The sequence below is a fragment of the Brienomyrus brachyistius genome, chromosome 22 (assembly GCF_023856365.1).
Source record: "Brienomyrus brachyistius isolate T26 chromosome 22, BBRACH_0.4, whole genome shotgun sequence".
Lineage (NCBI taxonomy): Eukaryota > Metazoa > Chordata > Actinopteri > Osteoglossiformes > Mormyridae > Brienomyrus > Brienomyrus brachyistius.
The window spans coordinates 16,340,783-16,358,339 of NC_064554.1; the positions used below are offsets into that span (position 1 = coordinate 16,340,783).

At 43.6% G+C, this 17,557-nt stretch overlaps 1 protein-coding gene across 1 annotated transcript; it reads left to right on the forward strand.

The window, feature by feature from the left end:
• Positions 1-2,415: 2,415 nt before the first annotated feature.
• Positions 2,416-13,461, forward strand: LOC125718451 (E3 ubiquitin-protein ligase TRIM35-like). Its single transcript, XM_048992307.1, has 8 exons — positions 2,416-2,507; positions 6,534-6,708; positions 7,317-7,688; positions 9,888-9,983; positions 10,066-10,296; positions 10,585-10,607; positions 10,689-10,807; positions 11,999-13,461. The coding sequence occupies exons 1-8, from the start codon at positions 2,416-2,418 to the stop codon at positions 12,526-12,528; spliced, it is 1,638 nt and encodes a 545-aa protein (XP_048848264.1). The 3' UTR covers positions 12,529-13,461.
• Positions 13,462-17,557: the final 4,096 nt, after the last annotated feature.

A 17,557-nucleotide genomic window follows, 5' to 3' on the forward strand; every position in this document is an offset into this window, starting at 1 on the left:
GGCTGCTAGAGGAGCCCCGAATGAGGCACATTACCTGCATTGTGAGGGAGCCTCAGTTACGGCACTGTGGCCATGTGGCGCGTTTCCCTGACGGTGATCCGGCTCACAGGATCCTCACTGCTGAGGACCCACGCGGCTGGACCAGGTATGGGGACGCCCATGTAACACCTGGCTGTGGTAGGTGGGACTGGACCGTGTATCTGCCTGGAGGGTCGCCGGCCAGGATCCTGAGGCATTTCGCTGCGTGCATGATCCCCAACCCGAACTAACCTGACTTGTAATCACAGCCGACTCTATAACTTGGTTACATCTAACTAAGCGATCCTCCCATAATTATCTCTGATTTTAAAATGAATGTTTTCAAACATTAAGGGAGCCATTAGGTTTGACGTCATCATGGGAAACTGCATCCCCAAACTGAGTCATAAATTCAGTTATCTTTTTCTATACTGCCTTTTCCAGCTCTCTGGGGGGCTTAACGAGGACTGAACAGTAAGAAGAGCGCCACAGATTGGCGTAACAGCAGCTAATGCAACACAGCAGTAAGCATCTGATTGTTATGAAGCCAGATGTCGACGCAGGAGAGCAAACTGAAACCCCTCTAGTTTTTTATGGGGGAAAATATCTAGGCATAGAATCCTGCCAAATGGATGCTGAACCGCGGTGGGGAGTCCATTCGTCTGTCATGTAACAACTTATCCTGGACCATAGTCACAGGGGGGCTGGTGTCTGTCCCAAGCAGCACGGGGCACTGGGCTGGGGTACTCCATGTATGGGATGCTCTTCCGTTGCAGGCCATATACATTCACACATAATCACACTCTGCGGTCAATTTAGAGATACCGATTAGCTTAAATGCATGTATTTGGACTGTGAGAGGGAACCGGAGAACCTGGAGGAAACCTGCGTCGCATGTGGAGAACATGCAAACTAAAAATACACTGTGGCCCTGCTCCTGTATATACTACTGCTTCATCTGCAGCTCACTGCAATGCAGCTGACGGCTGTGTATGTCATATTTGAATAGGGGTGTAAAAAGGGGCGGGGTCACTGGCCCCAACTGAAAGCTGATTGGCCCCTCCCCTGTCACTGACCAGTTCAAAACATATCATCGGCTAATCCTAGAACCGCCCCTCTGTTCGAAGGCCAAGAGGCGAAGAGGTTAACAGTGGAGCACTGGCCTTCTGTCTAACCCAGTCATGCTAAAAAAAACAAACACCCGGCACCATAGGATAGATGAGAGTAAGAGTGCATGATGGGTAATAAAGCGAGGACTATAGCAACATCAGGGGCAGCAGTATTTGCAGCAAGGCAACCAACAAACAGCGTAGGGAAGGTCTGAGGAAAAATCACAGTAGGTATCCCTACCATTGGCCTAATGCTTCAAACACATAAATCTTAGCAATGTTGATCAAAGAAGGTCCAGTCAGTCGATATTTAACCACACTGTGAAATTCACAGGAGTCAGAACAGAACACAGGCTATTCTTTCTGTGAAAACCACTGTGATTTTTCTTTACTCTTGATATTGACAGTTGATAGCTATGTTGTCAACCCCTCTAGGGTTTATTTCTCAGGCCTCAGTTATCCTACCAGCACAAGATTCACCTCATGGCTACAATATGAAGTTATCCGTCCTCCTGCCCACCTCCATCATCGCTCTCCTGCAAGACCCTCAGAAGGTGGAAAAGCCATCAGTAATGCAAACCGCTCCTGAATCACATGCCTTCAGCCGCCGCAGAGGCTGATGTGTGAGGCAAGCCAGCAGACCGATGGACGCATCCCAGCCACCTACTTTATTTTTCTCCTCCATCCAGGAATGCTATGGACGCAGAGCACGAGGACCCCATTACGGATGCCTCTCTTATTCTCCTGTAATGAAATGGCTGCAGCTCTGGCCAATAACAAGACGTAACAAGGCCAAGCCCCGCCCACTGTCTATTGTGAGGAAGGCCACTGTAAAAAAAATGGTGCGACTGGATGACAGACACAATTACAGGAGGTCAAAGTTCATTGCCTGTTACATTGTCCCGTCTGTGTCAATGCATTCTAAATGCAGCAAAGAGCCAATGATACCACAAATGCAACCTTTATTTTTCCAAACAGCATTGTAAGTAAATGTTTCCCCTATAATTAAGCTGGTTTAATTTGACTGGGGCTGTTATCCCAGCAATATCAAAAAGTAAATTCTCCGTACATATAAATTCATCAGATTCAAAAATGTACATTTAGGCTTGAAATGTAATTCTTTTACAGCAGACATACTACTATTAAATTAATGGATGAATATCTAGTTTTATATTTCAAGAAATCTATGTAAATTTTCTACTTTTGTAGCGCAGAGAGAGCTTACCGATGCACATGAGATGAAGCATCCACACAGAGCGGCATATGACAAAACAGAAGCTCTCAGAGAATGGCGGGTCAGAACCGCAACCTCATAAACAGAAAATCCTCTCACATCAACACTGTGGGCGAGTTTACAGACAGGGACTTGTGTTCGCTAAGGTGAGAGACGAGGGCACTGATATAAAGATCAACACAGGCTTCAACAAAGAGCTTATTATCCTGTTGGGGAGTTCAGTTGGGCACCGTTCTGTGGTTCTGACGTATTCTAATATAGACCTCTTGGCCTGACGAATGAAGAGGTGGACATATTTACCTTTTGCAGGCGTCTGCTCCGCTAGCCTGGAGGCTTGAAGCATGAAGAACCCACGGTATTATGGGAAGGAAAGGCAACTCTTGGCAAGCGACTAGGAAATGTTTTTAATTTTTTTTTTTGCCAAGACTGAAAAGTATTGAAGAATCCTAACATTTACCCACTGAAATCCAGTTTAGCATAACTTCAAGCAACTGGCACCTCATCCAGGGAGTCTGCTGTCTCATTCCTCACCGTGACCCGGCAGTGTTAAGCGATTATGGAAGATGGATGGAAGAATAACTTTCCCATGGGGGCGAAACCCTTTCATATAGGAAAGTGTTTACCAAGTTTTCTGTGCGTGTTCTTCAGATCCCTGTCAAAGCAGAGAATTAACACGCGTTTCTGTCACTTGTTTCTTGAGTTATTAAGAGGTGGGCCTGTAATTCTGGCCACTGTAAGGGGTGTAAAATATTCACCTCGGTATGAAAGGCCCTGTAAAGGCGATAGCTCACAGGGAACACATTGAAATGTTCCAGTTCCCAGTCTGCGGAGCTAACTGACGGAGACATGCTGGCTTCGTACCCATGTACAAGCAGTGTAAACGAGAGGGAACTGCTGTAGGAAGTTTCTGCCAAATGTTTGTTCAGTGTCTACTGCACTGAGCCTATGAATGCCAGCATGAAACTCACCCTCCTATTGCAGTTAATGTCACTTTGAATTGCCCAAGCAGCCGGTCATAATGTCTAAAATGGTGTGACACATCCCTCCCAAGGACGCTGTCGATTAATACTATATACAATACAATACTATTTAGCTGGCAGCCAGTTGCCTAGGCTCCAGTCCCCCCTGAGACCCCAGTTGGGTTTAGGGCCTGAGAGCAGCAGGGCTTGAGAGCGGCGGGGCTGAGAGTGGTGGACCTCAGAGTGGCAGGCCTGAGAGCGGCAGGCCTGAGAGCGGCGGGCCTGAGAGTGGCGGGGCTGAGAGTGGCGGACCTCAGAGTGGCAGGCCTGAGAGCGGCGGACCTCAGAGTGGCAGGCCTGAGAGCGGCAGGGCCTGAGAGCGGCAGGGCTCGAGAGCGGCGGGCCTGAGAGTGGCGGGGCTGAGAGTGGCGGACCTCAGAGTGGCAGGCCTGAGAGCGGCAGGCCTGAGGGTGGTGGGCCTGAGAGCGGCGTTGAGACTGTGCAGCCAAAGACTATTGCACTTCTGCATAATCTGACTGCAGAACACTGGGTGACCTCCTCTAGGGGGAATTCAGCTGAGAAGCCAGAAATCACATAACCTCCACACCTGACGCAGATGTGACGTTAGACGAACTTCAGAAACTATGACAGTGCCTCTACTAGGAGGATCCAAATCACATGACCTCCACACCTGACGCAGATGTGACGTTAGACGAACTTCAGAAACTACGGCAGTGCCTCTACTAGGAGGCTCCAAATCACATGACCTCCACAACAGCACTAGAAATGACGTTAGTGCAACATCAGGAACTGAATATGTAATCGTCTCTTTTAAGGTTAATGTTTTGCTATTGTACAGCCATTCAGAGATTCAAAAAATAATGGCTACCATAAAATAAGCAGCAATAAAACATGAATAGGGCTGTTTATGCTCGGGGGCATAACAGGAGAATTTTTCTCCTGGAGCAATTCAGAGGTCATATACCTTGTTAAAAGTTACCCAAGACTTTAAACCACAACTGAAAGCATCTGAATATGGATTATATTCCTTCCTCCTCAGGCACAATCCTGTCTGCTACTTAGTTTTATTGGTTGCCTTTACCCTGCAGTGTATATCAAACTGAACACACAACACACAAAAAGCAACATTAACAATGGGAATGAGTATCGCAAATTTAAAAACACTGCAGAAATTATGGTAATACTTTACTTAAAGCTGGCATCATAATGCATTACAGATACCTTCATAATGCATTACAGATACCTTCATAATGCATTACAGATACCTTCATAATGCATTAAAATGTATTTATAAGGTATTATAAACACGGCTAAAACTATATGTAGTTTTATGTAAAATCAATAAAAAGGCATAACACATTATAGCCCTTTTTACTATGCATTATGACTGCTCTATGAAGCTCCCATCTATAATGCACTATAGATAGCTTCATAATGCATTATAATGGTCAGTATAAGTCATTGTAATGCATTATAAATGTATTTATTATGCATTATAAAAAAATACTCAACTAATGACACAGAGGACAGGTTAGGATTATAGTGTGAACTGAGATTTTTGAACAGAGGTATGATGCGAGTTCCATCTCAGGTACGTTAGCCAAGATATTATACGGGCAAACAAGGGTTTATTAGGGCTGACGAGGGGTACAGCGACGCACATTACAACAATGACCGACATCAGACAGGGCAAGGCGTGGACTGATATACGAAAGGCAAGCCGAAAATAAAAGGAAACAACTGGGCACGATCGGGGAAGCACACGTGGACAATGAGGGGGCGTGGCACACACGAGGATCGGACGAGCTGGGCGTGACACAGTCATCAAACCCTGAGTTTTATTCAACAACAGAACGTAGACTCACTGGTTCAGAGGAGGTGACACAGCGATACCTGTCGTATTACAACTCAAAAGCGATTGACTCCTCTGCCTTCAAAGAAATGCAGAGAGCGGAGCTTACAGCTATATAAAACTCCTGTACACCACCCTCACAGCAAAAGCCCGTAATCCCTCCCAACCGCAGCGAGAGCGAGAGACTGCCAGCACTTCCCTTTTACAGTAACGCTTTATGTAAGACCAGTTAATGCCAAACAATGTGTAATATCAGTGGAATTGGCTCCGTACTTTACCATCCAGCCTTACGGTCTACTGCTTAATTCCAGCTTGAGCTTAGCCTTTGCGCTGCAATAAAATAGTACATAAAAAGGATTTGGAAAGGACCAAGAAAAGATCAAAGGAGGGCAGATTTTGACTTTTGAGGTGAACGCGTCTGTGTAGCTGGGCTAATGTAAATCTAGCGGTTTGTGGCAAGCCTTCTAAGATATCATTCAGACATCAGGCTTCCCTCAGACTTACTGTGACGTGTGAGCCGGTACTGAATGCTGAGGGATTTAAGCGTGGGGTAACGGAATCTAAATACATTTTACGGTGGTCATGCAAAATTTCAAAGGTAAAGGGAAGAGGAATCATTTATCGGTTAAGACAAGAAAACGCTCCTGTTTCACACTCGGTATTTGGGTGTCGTTGGCTGCTTACTGTAGCTGTCATGTTGCATAATCGAGATTGTTTTTACACAAAGGCTTCTGTCATTTGTGCAATCCATTTGTATATGGTTTCTAGTTCATAAGATTGAATTTTCTATGTATATTTTCTGCAGACTTGCATTGCTTTTCATCTTATCGGCATTTTGTAGGGAATTTGTTTGGGGGGGGGGGGGGGGTAAGACGGCTTAATGGTCACAGTCTCAGCCGCACACCTTCTGTGTTGCCACACGTGTAAGGAATTTGCACGTCCCCTCCATGCTTGCACCAGGGCCAACCACGTGACAGAGCTCTAAGGGCACCTTCTGATTAGGGGCCACATAAGAGTGATTTAAAGAAAGAAAGCCCTCTGGTTGTATACCGTGGCGTTACAGTTATTTACACTAACGTTAATATTTCACTGCCTGTCTTGGGAAACAGATGCTAATTAGCTAGTTAGCAGCCAGGTACCCTGTGCTACTGAAATGTTTTTAATTAGCCTATAAATGAAATTGACAAAATTTGTTTGTTTTTTTTCTGTTCTGGTGAGTTTGGGGGGGCCTCAATATCGTTAAGGCACCAGAACACCCAGGGCCATCCCAGGCTTGAACCTACCTCCTACAGTCCAGAGCCATGCGCTTAGATGAATTACCGACTCTAAATTGCCCATAGCGTGTGTGTGTGTGTGTGTGTGTGTGTGTGTGTGTGTGTGTGTGTGTGTGTGTGTGCACGCGTGCACTATGACAGACTTCCATCCCTCCCTGGGTCTTCCCTGCCTTCACCCATTCCTTGGCTAAGCTCCAGCTTCCCTGTGGATGTGGACTGGATCAGCACTGATGAAGAACAGGTGAATTTTTAAATTCCCTTCCGAACATCACTGGCATTCCCCGTAATGAACTTCCAATACCACCCCTGAAAATAACTCATGCTACACTTTATTTTATTGATATAAGAGGTGATACATATATATTATCAAGGGGGTACATAGTGTGTACTACATGAGAAGTATATGTAGGATAATTTTGTGTATATCACCATGAACACTATATCCAATAAAATTGCTTTTTATGGAAAATCCGGGTGACTCAAGGCCCTGGTGGTTAATAAACCGTGTTTTCTCTCTTCGAAAACTGGCCAAAGTACAAGGAAGAATGAAGAATTCCTGGTAGCAATAGCAAAGTTCTGAAAGATGTCTAAGATAAGATAAACTTATCTTAGCTGCAGGGGGACATTTATGACACCAGTCTCCACCCATTACGAACCCGGAAATTTGCTGTTCTTTAAAAAATGGATCAGACAGCTTTCGCTTTTAATATTTGTTTGTTGGCTCCGGATTCTCCTTCTTGGTTAAAAACTGAGGATCAGAAACTTGTGTTTTTACGCTTAATTCTGCACATCCGCTGAGGCTGAAAGTAGGAGCAACGGCATTTACAAATGGCTTACTCTCTCCCACAGGAGGACCTCATCTGCCCTATTTGCTTCGACATCTACACAGATCCGATCGTCTTGCCGTGCAGCCATAGTTTTTGTAGAGTTTGCACAGAGCAATTCTGGGACCGTAATGAATGTCAGCAATGCCCAGTTTGTATGCAAAGGTTCGTTAACTGTGAATTGCTCTGTAACCGTGCTCTGAAGAACCTCTGCGAGGCTTTCAAAAATCAGAGATGCCAAGTAACGGAAGACTCTCAAGGACTCTGCCTTTTACACGGGGAGCAACTTAAGGTCTTCTGCCTTGTGGACAAAGAGGCCATCTGTGTTGACTGCCTCACGCAAACGCATAAAGGTCACAAGATCTGCTCAACGGGAGAGGCTGTCCGGCACCATAAGGTGAGAGTATGAGAAATAGTAACTGTGGTAGAGCACAGCATGGAGCACTGCCGGCCTTTTTTCACTTTCATTTATACAAAATGTAGAAGAATTAAATTACTGTGCAAAAGTTTTAGGCAGCCAAAGAAAATGACGTTTGAATGATCTTCATGTCCATGTAAAATTGTGCTATTATGCCTGTCAAAGTGTGTTAGTTCAGCCATTTCAAAACTTCTGCTAAAATCACCCCAGTATTTGCAGCGACCATCCAGTATTACCATGTATTTTATGACTCGACCACTAGCAGACCAGATTTTTTTTTAAACTAATTAAATAAATTAATTAAGTGAGCTGGGGGTGAGATTTAATAAATACATGTGATAGCTTGCTGAGGAGAGGTTTGGGACCTGAAGCGGCGTTCATCTAGTCGTGCGATTAGATATCTGAAGCTTTTTGGAGAACATGAGAAACGCTTTCTAGTTTTTATTGTGTTATTCGTACTTTGCAAATTCTTCTAATGCTAAATTGTGTTTTTTTTGTTCTGCGGAAAAGTGCGCTTACAACGCAGATAAATTGCTTTAGACGTTTCTTTTGACTGCTTGCGACTTTTGCGCAGTAATGTGCGTAATGGATAAAGCAGTTTTTCCTTTCGAAGTAAAGTTGTACTAGTTTGCTAACCATCAGTAGTGTTAGAGGGAATCTACGTTACGCAACAAGATTACTGCAATCCTTCAAACAACTGATCCCATTCAACAATTGTCCCCTCTATTTCATTTGGTTTATTCCAATGGGATGGGTGTGGCTCTATTGTAGTCAATGATAAAAACATCAGTGAATTTCACTATATATTTAACTCTAGTGATGAATTACAAGGTTCTAGTCCGTTAGCTGTCAACATAAGCATTATGGCATTCCGGAAAACATTTCTTCTTAAACCACATACTTTTCACACAGTATGACCATGGTAGCAGAATCCATCTATCTTAGCCACATAATCAGTACTGGGTCACATGGGGTGGGAGCCCACTCCAGACAGGAAATGATGTCATCGCGAGTCAAACGCCAGTTCAACAAACACCATGGCTGTGTCCAAATTCAGGGGCTGCGCCCTTCTAAGGCTGCATTGGAAAACTGAATGCATCGGAGCAGTGTGACAAGGCCGTCCCATTTCAAATGTGGTTAAAAATGTCCCCTCTTTTTGACAAGTCGCGAAGGATCCATCCGATATATCTTTCACAGCCGAATGTATCCCAGGATTCATTGCACAGAGGTAAAGTGGGTGTGCTCCGGCAATAGTACCAGCGCTTTGTAACTCAAGGGTAAGGGTGGGAATGGAGACTCAAACAGGAAATTATTCGTAGGCCAGACTGTCCCAAAGACTAACCCTTCCTAGACTGCACACTTCGAAGGATGTAGCCCATCTTGCAGCTTATGTTTCTGAATGGCAGGAGGGAACCAATAGGGGGCGTCAGCATACAAACTCCACATGGAGAGCCCTTGGGGGAATCAAAACCTAGCTCAAGATATGGGGGTGGCGTGTGGCTGAGCTAAGCCTCTGTGCCTCTGTTCAGAAGGTCATTGGTTCTAGTCCTAGCCTTAACAAAATAGATACATGTATGTGGGCCATAGAGTAAGACCCACCTGGGTGCTGCAAGGTAACTGCTCTCCCAGGCTTGCTCTCACCTATCATCAGGAAGGAAACTCCTTATGCCAAAGGAAATCATTTAAAATTATTATTCGGCCAAGTCTCTATTAAGATGATGAACAATGTGTAATGGAAAAATGTGCGATAAATATGCTAGCACTTTACAACGACACTTGAATTTAATTCTTACATCTCAAATAAAATAGAGCAAAAGGCTTTTTAATCCACAGACTATATATGCACACACACTATCTTTTATCTCTCTCTCTCTCTCTCTCTCTCTCTCTCTCACTGTATGTTGTGATTTTCTGCAATGTGCTTTAGTATAAGTTGACCATATACTATGTCCAAGATAAAATTCCCCATGGGGACAATAAAGTTTAACCTAAACTAATCCAAGCTAAGATAAGCTAACCTGACCCGCATGCGTGTCTCATGGAGAGCATGATGGGGTACAGAGAATTTCCTTGCAGCAATTAATAAAATAACGCTATTCTATTCCTCTGTGATGCCCGCTGAGAACTGTCCACCAGAACTGTCCATGTTAAAATCAGAAAGCCTTTGTTTTATTTCAGGATAAACTCCGGAAAGTACTGCAGGAATTCCAGAAAAGGAAACAGCTTTTTCACAAAGTAAAATCTACATTTCAAGATACAGTGAAGCATATAGAGGTACAGTCTTAACGTGATGTTCACTGCACATTAATTATCCCACTGCTCATGTGTGTAGAAAATAACAAGCAGCCCCCTGCAGGGACAAGCCAGGCACACGGAGCAACAGATTCAAAAGGAGTTTCAAGAGCTCCATCAGCTTCTACAGGACCAGGAGGCGACCAGAATTCTAGAGCTGCGAGAGGAGGCAGAGAGGAAGAGAACTGCAATGAATAAAAAGATTGAACAGCTAACCGATGAGATTTCCTCTCTCTCAGATACCATTAATACCATAAAGCCACTGTTTACCAGTGATAACATCTCAGTCCTGCAGGTAATAGCCATGCCCTTGTCGTACTGTGCTTCAAAATCATGTAAATATATGTTTTGACGTTTAATTTAGTCTCACAACACACCCAGCTTGCCCACTCCAGAATCATTAATGAAACATTTTCTCTTAGTCTAGATTTTTTTCCACATAAACTGGTTGCGTGTTTAAAGTTTGCTGTCATGTATTGAAGAGCTGTTGGGTTCTGGCCCACTGCAGTGTTTAGGATTTTAAACTTAAATAATTATTCTGAGTCGTTTTGTAATCTGAATACTCTTTTTTTCTCATTTGCAGGAGCATATTTCCATAGCAAATAAGTACGTAAAGCACTTCACTCCCTATCCATCTCTGATAATCGACAATGCCTTATAACGTTTGTCTTCTCAACATCACTGCAGGTCCAGTCATGAAATACAGGATTTAGAGGTCGGTCCGAGAGTTTTGATTAATGTGGCCCAGTACCTGAGCTCTCTGAAGTACAGGGTATGGATGACGATGATGCAGACTGTACAACATGGTGAGTCCTGGGGCACAATGGCAAGTGGGGAGGATGTCGGGAGGCTAGAGTGAACATCCTGTAGCTACATATTCATGACTGTATATTGCTAACCGGCCTGTTTGACATTTTATTTATTTAGTTGATGCTTTTATCCAAAGCAGTGTACAACTGAGAAAGCGGGGTCAGACAGTCCCCGGAGCGATTATGGTTAAGGGTTCACCCAAGGGTAAAATCACTCCACAAACTCTGGGATTTGAACCAACAACCTTCTGATTACAGACTCAGCATCCAAACTGTTAGGCCACACAACACCCACCTACAATCATTTTCTATAATGAGTTTTCAGGTGATGGATGACAGCATTTTAATGATTATAATAAATATTTTTTCACTGTTATTGTAGATGTGTATGGGGTGCCTCCTAATGCAGGGTTAAATGTAAGACTGACCTTTTATAAAGGTCACAGGGTGAAGCAGAGGGTGCTTCTGAACAGTCGCCCCTTAATTTTCAGATAATATATATATATACAATTGTCCTGAATTAATTGTATTATTCAAACAGACTTTTCTTTGCAGATATTAAAAATAACATTTCACTTCTGCCACTTTCGGTGCAATTGTACAAAAACAACTGATCCTAGAAACTAATTTCTAGTGTTCATTTGTAGCAGAGATGTGTATGTTACTTGTATAAAATGTTGATGAATCTAATATTAATCAAATATTTTTTTTTATCATTTAGCCATAACCAAAATGTGTTAGGTTGTGCTTCATACTCCCCTATTGCAAAAATCTGAACCTTCATTTTTTCCCCTAACACTTTTGTCTTCTTTTCGAAGTCAAAGAGTCTTTGATTTTCTTATCTTTGACTGATATCATGGAGTCGTACACTCAGGTGAAAATGTGAACAAGACATTTTAAGGCATGGACAGTCATACATAGACGACCGAAATACAGCTGACCACCTAATTGGTGGGGGAAGACTGTGGAAATTTGGCACAGAAGTTTGGCAAGGAAGCAGAATGTGCAATTCATAAATAGATTAGTATCAGAGTTATGAGTACAGAGTCGTTAGTCCTTCTAACAGACCCAGTCTTAGTCTGAGAAAATGTTCAGTAGTCATACAGTCTGTGGAATAGAGCTGTGTTAAGCCACACTGTCCTGGCTTTGAGGCTCTTCACTCATTACACGCACCCCCTGCCTTTACAGTGCCCGTGACTCTTGACCCAAACACTGCAGCCCCCCAACTTGTCCTGTCTGAAGATCTGACCGGCCTGAGAGCGACCGGTGAGAATCAGCAGCTCCCTAACAACCCAGAGAGGATTATCGGCTACAAAGGGGTCCTGGGCTCTGAAGGATTCAGTTTTGGGAAACACAGTTGGGTGGTTGATGTTGGAAGTAACACCGAATGGGCTCTGGGCGTGGCGAGAGAATCCATAAAGAGGAAGGAAGTGATTACAGCATCTCCAGAAGAGGGATTCTGGGCTATAGGGTGGTTTTCTGGTAAATGTTTAACCGCAACCTCACCACCAACGTGTCTTACGAAACAAAGACTTGCAAGAATCAGGATTAAGCTGAACTTAGAAAAGGGGACTCTGAAATTCTTTGACCACACCAAGAACAGCCCTCTGCACACTGTTACTCCTAAATTCACTGGCAAGATATTTCCTTATTTCTTCACAAGCCAAAGCCAGCCTCTCGTAATCCAGCCAGAAATTGTATGTGTCACTTCACGATAGCTTACAGGATTATGCATCCATCTTCTGACTTGTACTGGATGTATGGGGTTTGGGGGGGCCTGGGGAATCGCACAAGCAGCATACAGCACAAGAAAGAGGTGGATTCTGGATGGGGTGCAAACCCATAGCAGGCAATACATACCATTTAGCAAAAATAACGAACCTAACCGCAGGTCTTTGGACTATGGGATTCGCCGAGCAATGGTATAATCCGAATCCCCGAACCTGGATGTATGATGCAGTAGTGCTTTCCACTAATCTACCTTACAGAATTACAGTCTTCCTTATAGAAATTCTCAGTAAAATGTAAAGAATTGCTAAAATACGACACAACTGCTAACATTTGAATGCATAGTCAATGAACAGCTAATGAAAGCTGTTCAAGTAACAATTCAAGTAACCAGTGGCGTAGGAGAGAGTTTGAAAATGGGAGGAAAGCAACTTAGTGATGTAAATACAAAGATCTGTTTACTGGGGGATAAATGAAGGCAAATAAAATTCTGTGGGGGGGGGACCCATCAACATGTTCTCTCTTGTTAAATTATATTTTCAGTTTCCAGTTCTCCTGCATCCTGCACCGACCTTTATGTCTCACAGTGTCAGTGCGAGGGATCAAACTATTTGAAATATATAATATCACTGAAATTAGCTCTAGGCTTTATTCATTTGCAGTAGACATGCTTTATTTTCAACTGACTTACGCTTTGATATTGTCATCATAAATATGTAAGGATTACCATGTCTGATAAATGGAATTGATTTTTTTGCTGCTAAATAAGGGAATAAAAGAAAGTGAATTCATTAGGTTTTTGTTAAGGGTTTTTTAGATATATGCCAGACAATAAGTTGTCCCACTTTTCCGACTTCCAGTGACCTCTGGAGAAAGCGCCTGTCGAATGAATTCATGTAACGGCAAAATGTAAAATGGAATAATGAAACTCAGTCTGTTTTTTTAAGGGAATTTATTAAATGATTTGACCGTTTTTGTTGGGCAGACTCGGCTGTTTGTTGTCTAAAGTATTTCAGAACCAGCAGATGAGAAGTCCGGTCGACCGCGTACCATCACAGCACATGAGTGACCTGAGTTTCATTCTCCACGACTCCAGGAATCAAAGTCCTTCCTTCTTCTACATGACTAAAAATGACAAGTTTAAATATTTCATTCTAAAACCCCAAAGTTGCGTGTGCCTTCATGTGGAAAAAAATGACATTGTTGGATTTGGGCACAGCGACACTGAATGCATGTGCCGTAGGATGTGAGATGTATTCATGCAGTCTCACGCACACTTTCAGTGAAAATGACCGCCAAATGCTTCAGGGTTCTAGATTGCAGGTTGTAACTCCACGTTCATTATCCGAAACATGCTTTCAGCCACATCAGACAAGCGGCACGCCCTTCACATGACACGCTCGCTTCCCTGACCAGACCTCCGTACGAAATGGCCTGTTCCTCTGCAAAACAAGTTATCCCACGCTTGCACCCACAGGCCGCGGGGTGTGACGGGTTATTTACTGGCCCCCTTTATTGATTCAAGTCGTCTGCAAAAGAAAATGCTGATTTGTGAAGCAAAGAACATCCAGCACTTAAATTCACGTGAGCATGTCACGGAGATGCCAAAGATCATTGCTATGAATGGGCCAGGAGGGTGGGACTCATTGACAAGACTCAACTCAAATTCCTTCCACAGTTTGTGTGGGAAAAAATACAAAATTGACAGTTACTGCAGTACTACAGGTATGACAATGACAATGTTGTGGTTTTGATTCATAGATCACTGTCTTATTTCACACAGGATAATTTCCTACACTTTGACTACAATTGTATTATTACTATTGTACTGTTGTTGTTTACTGTACAATTACTGTAGAATTGTATTATTACTATTAAGCTGCACTTTAAATTACTCGTAACCATTTCTTTTTCTTAGAAGTGAATATTTGTTATAAACTATAGTGCCGTTCACAGGACCAAGGTACCTAATTTCGTTCCCTAAAATGCAACCCCTATATTCTCGGAATGACAATAAACCATCTTAAATCTTGAGAACATTGATTTTGATTTACATTAAATCACGAGGCTGTATCTGAAGGCGAACATTCTCATCTCATCCCTCGATTCAAGATATGTGGGCTATGTTTCAGCGAACCGGTCTCCGTTACCCTGAGTTTGCTCTTCTCCTCATTTAAACACGCGGAGTGATTTGGTGCCATCATAGACATTACAATCAGCAGAGATATTAAAATCAGCAGAGATATTAAAGCCATAACTCTCATAAAACCTTATGAAGTCATACAAGCGAGGGCTTGAGGGTCAAACTTTATTGCAGCCTGATATAGGAAGAAGCCGTGAGTGTCGACCTCTAGATTAATCTTTCCTGGGGAGAGGTGCTGCCTCGCCTCGCTAACATTTGGCAGATGCTATTGTCCAGGGTTTCTGATGAGGGAGTAATGCTCTAGTAAAAAATGTTCCCCCCTCCAGGGTTTTTGGTCTCTGCTCACTGGCCGATTTACAATGATTGAGGGAAATCAGATATTGGCTTTTAACAAATAACGACCTTGACTCTCCTCCACGAGAATGAATCGTTACGATGCTAATAATACTGTGGCGAATGGAATAATACACACTGCACTGTGTGACCAATTAAAACTTTTACATTTCTCCAGGTGCCACTATTCATTGTGTTAAATGGTGGGCAAGATTCGAACTGGCTGATTGAGGATGCCTGTAGGGGGCGTCATCTACAAACCTGCACCATCGACCAAATCCAGCCAGGCAGAGAAATAACACAGTTAAAACCATTTCATCGCACCCCACCCCCCCCAGACCATAAATCACACCAAATAGGTCTCAGACCAATATAATGCAATGCAAATAAAATCTTACTAATAACAAGGGATATATTTCATTTTGATTGAAATATCAATACAGTTTCAATATCATTGCATACATTGGACCGCAGAACGAAAATGTGTTTACACAAGAGGACAAAGTATGTAGCTCCAGACTGAAGAAAAAAGGCAGAGTGATATAAAGTATACGGAAGGTACAACCCATCCTCTCGTCAAAGCCAAGGTAGCATTTTCTTAGTAGAAAATGAACTAAGGCAACAACGAATAAGCACCACTTGGACAAACATCAGTATGTTCATTACCTCATAAGCCTGTCTATCGCTTCCTGGGCCAATTCTTCTTCCTCCAGCAGCTGGCAAACTCCGAGGCCAGAACACCCTCAATCCCTTCCTCTGCTCAACGCTAATTTATTTACTTAATTTATCGTTGTTTTCCGAGTCCGTAAATACACATTTCCAAGATGGCGGAGGTATTTTGTGTTTGCAAGGCAGCTTGTTCACGTAATCAATCGACAAAAAACAAGATGGGCAGGTCACAGCCCAAAGTACCAAAGTACTTCAGCTGATACTGGTACTCGACCGGAAGTCAATGGAAAAAGGGCAGCACCGAGTGTTCAGTACCTGGTATGATGGAAAAACAAGCATAGGATGGGGGGCGGGGCGGGGGGATGTGAGGCATGGAGAAATCCGAAAAACACAGGTGTGTTGTGCCACCTGGGTTGCCATAGGAGCCGCCGCAGCTGCGGGTCCTGATGAGTGAGTCTGCTGCCGGATGAATGACAGACAGACAGGCAGACAGACAGACAGGCAGACAACTTTATTAATCCTGTAGGAAACTGCAGTTTCATTGTAGCACAAATTCACACATTCAAACAGGTAAAAAGACATTTAGTAGCAATAAACAGTAGCAATAAATAACAGACAACATTAAAGAGTAACAGTGCAAAGAATGTCGGGGAAAGTACGACATGGAATCCCATCGTTATGGATCAGAGATAAATAGTACTACACAGTGTGTTTTGCAGTGAGAAAAATGAATGTTCTGCGAATGTTCCTAAGCGGTTCTGGTCCATTAAGATGGCTGGCCATCCCCGCATAGGGTGACTCATTGTGAACTCGAATGGTCGAGACGGACTAAAGCTACCTGATATCTCCTGAAAACAAGAAAACAATTACCTTAAATGCAGCTCCCGCTAACTGTCATATTTGTATAGCCGATTCGGGCCGAGGTAGAGGTTTCTCCGTCTGCAGCCCTGCAGTAGATGGGTTACCACAAACCACCAGGCCCCTCAGGAACTCTCCTACTCGCAACCCAACCTATATGCCTGCGAGGCACGTGATGACAAGCAAGCTGCTTCTCCTTAAGCCCATTACAGACAGAAAAGCATTCCTCTCACATATGTTCCTGCTTGCGGTCCTAGCCGCCTTTCATGCCCGCGCTCTTTCCGATGCAGCCATCTGAAGGGGTCGGGGGATGACGGCGGGTCAGCTTCCAAGCCAGTGATACGGTAAAGTCACGGGTAAGGCCCGGCTGAACACGAGGCGTGCGTCCCTTAGACGGCAGTGCGGGAAATTACGTGAGGCCATATTATAAGGGCCAGAACAAACACTGGAGACAAAGAAATGTAGGAAATGACTCAATGATAATAGCTCACTTCGCTTCATTTTCCATATGGGAAAAGCACTAAGGAGTCTTCATCTTCACACTCATTTTTATAGTAGCAGGCGGGAGGACTGGACTCCCCTTGTCACTCAGCCTCTTTATATTTATTGGCCATTAACCTCAGCAGCGCTCGCTAATCCTTCAAATGCAAGAGGAGAGCAGGCCAAACTTTTATGAACGCTGGACTGTGACGGGAAAACAATGGTAGAATTACACAGTGGTTTCCCCGTCCTTCTTGAGATGGTTTGCCGTGTCCATTAGAAGAGCCGTTTTTCCCCAAACCCGATTCTCAGGGAGTCCAAGACAGTGCGCCGAGACCTGGGGGAGAGTAACAACACTGGGGGTCAGGAAACACTGAGGAGGCTGAAACAGGCATCGCACGTGAAGCTGAACCGGATGCAAATAAGACTCTGCTGCTGAAAATGACGATTAAAAAGAGCTGTGAAGGCAGTAACCTGTCAAAAAAAAAATAATCCTATCTCAGGCTGATGACAATGAAGGGATGGGATGTTATAGA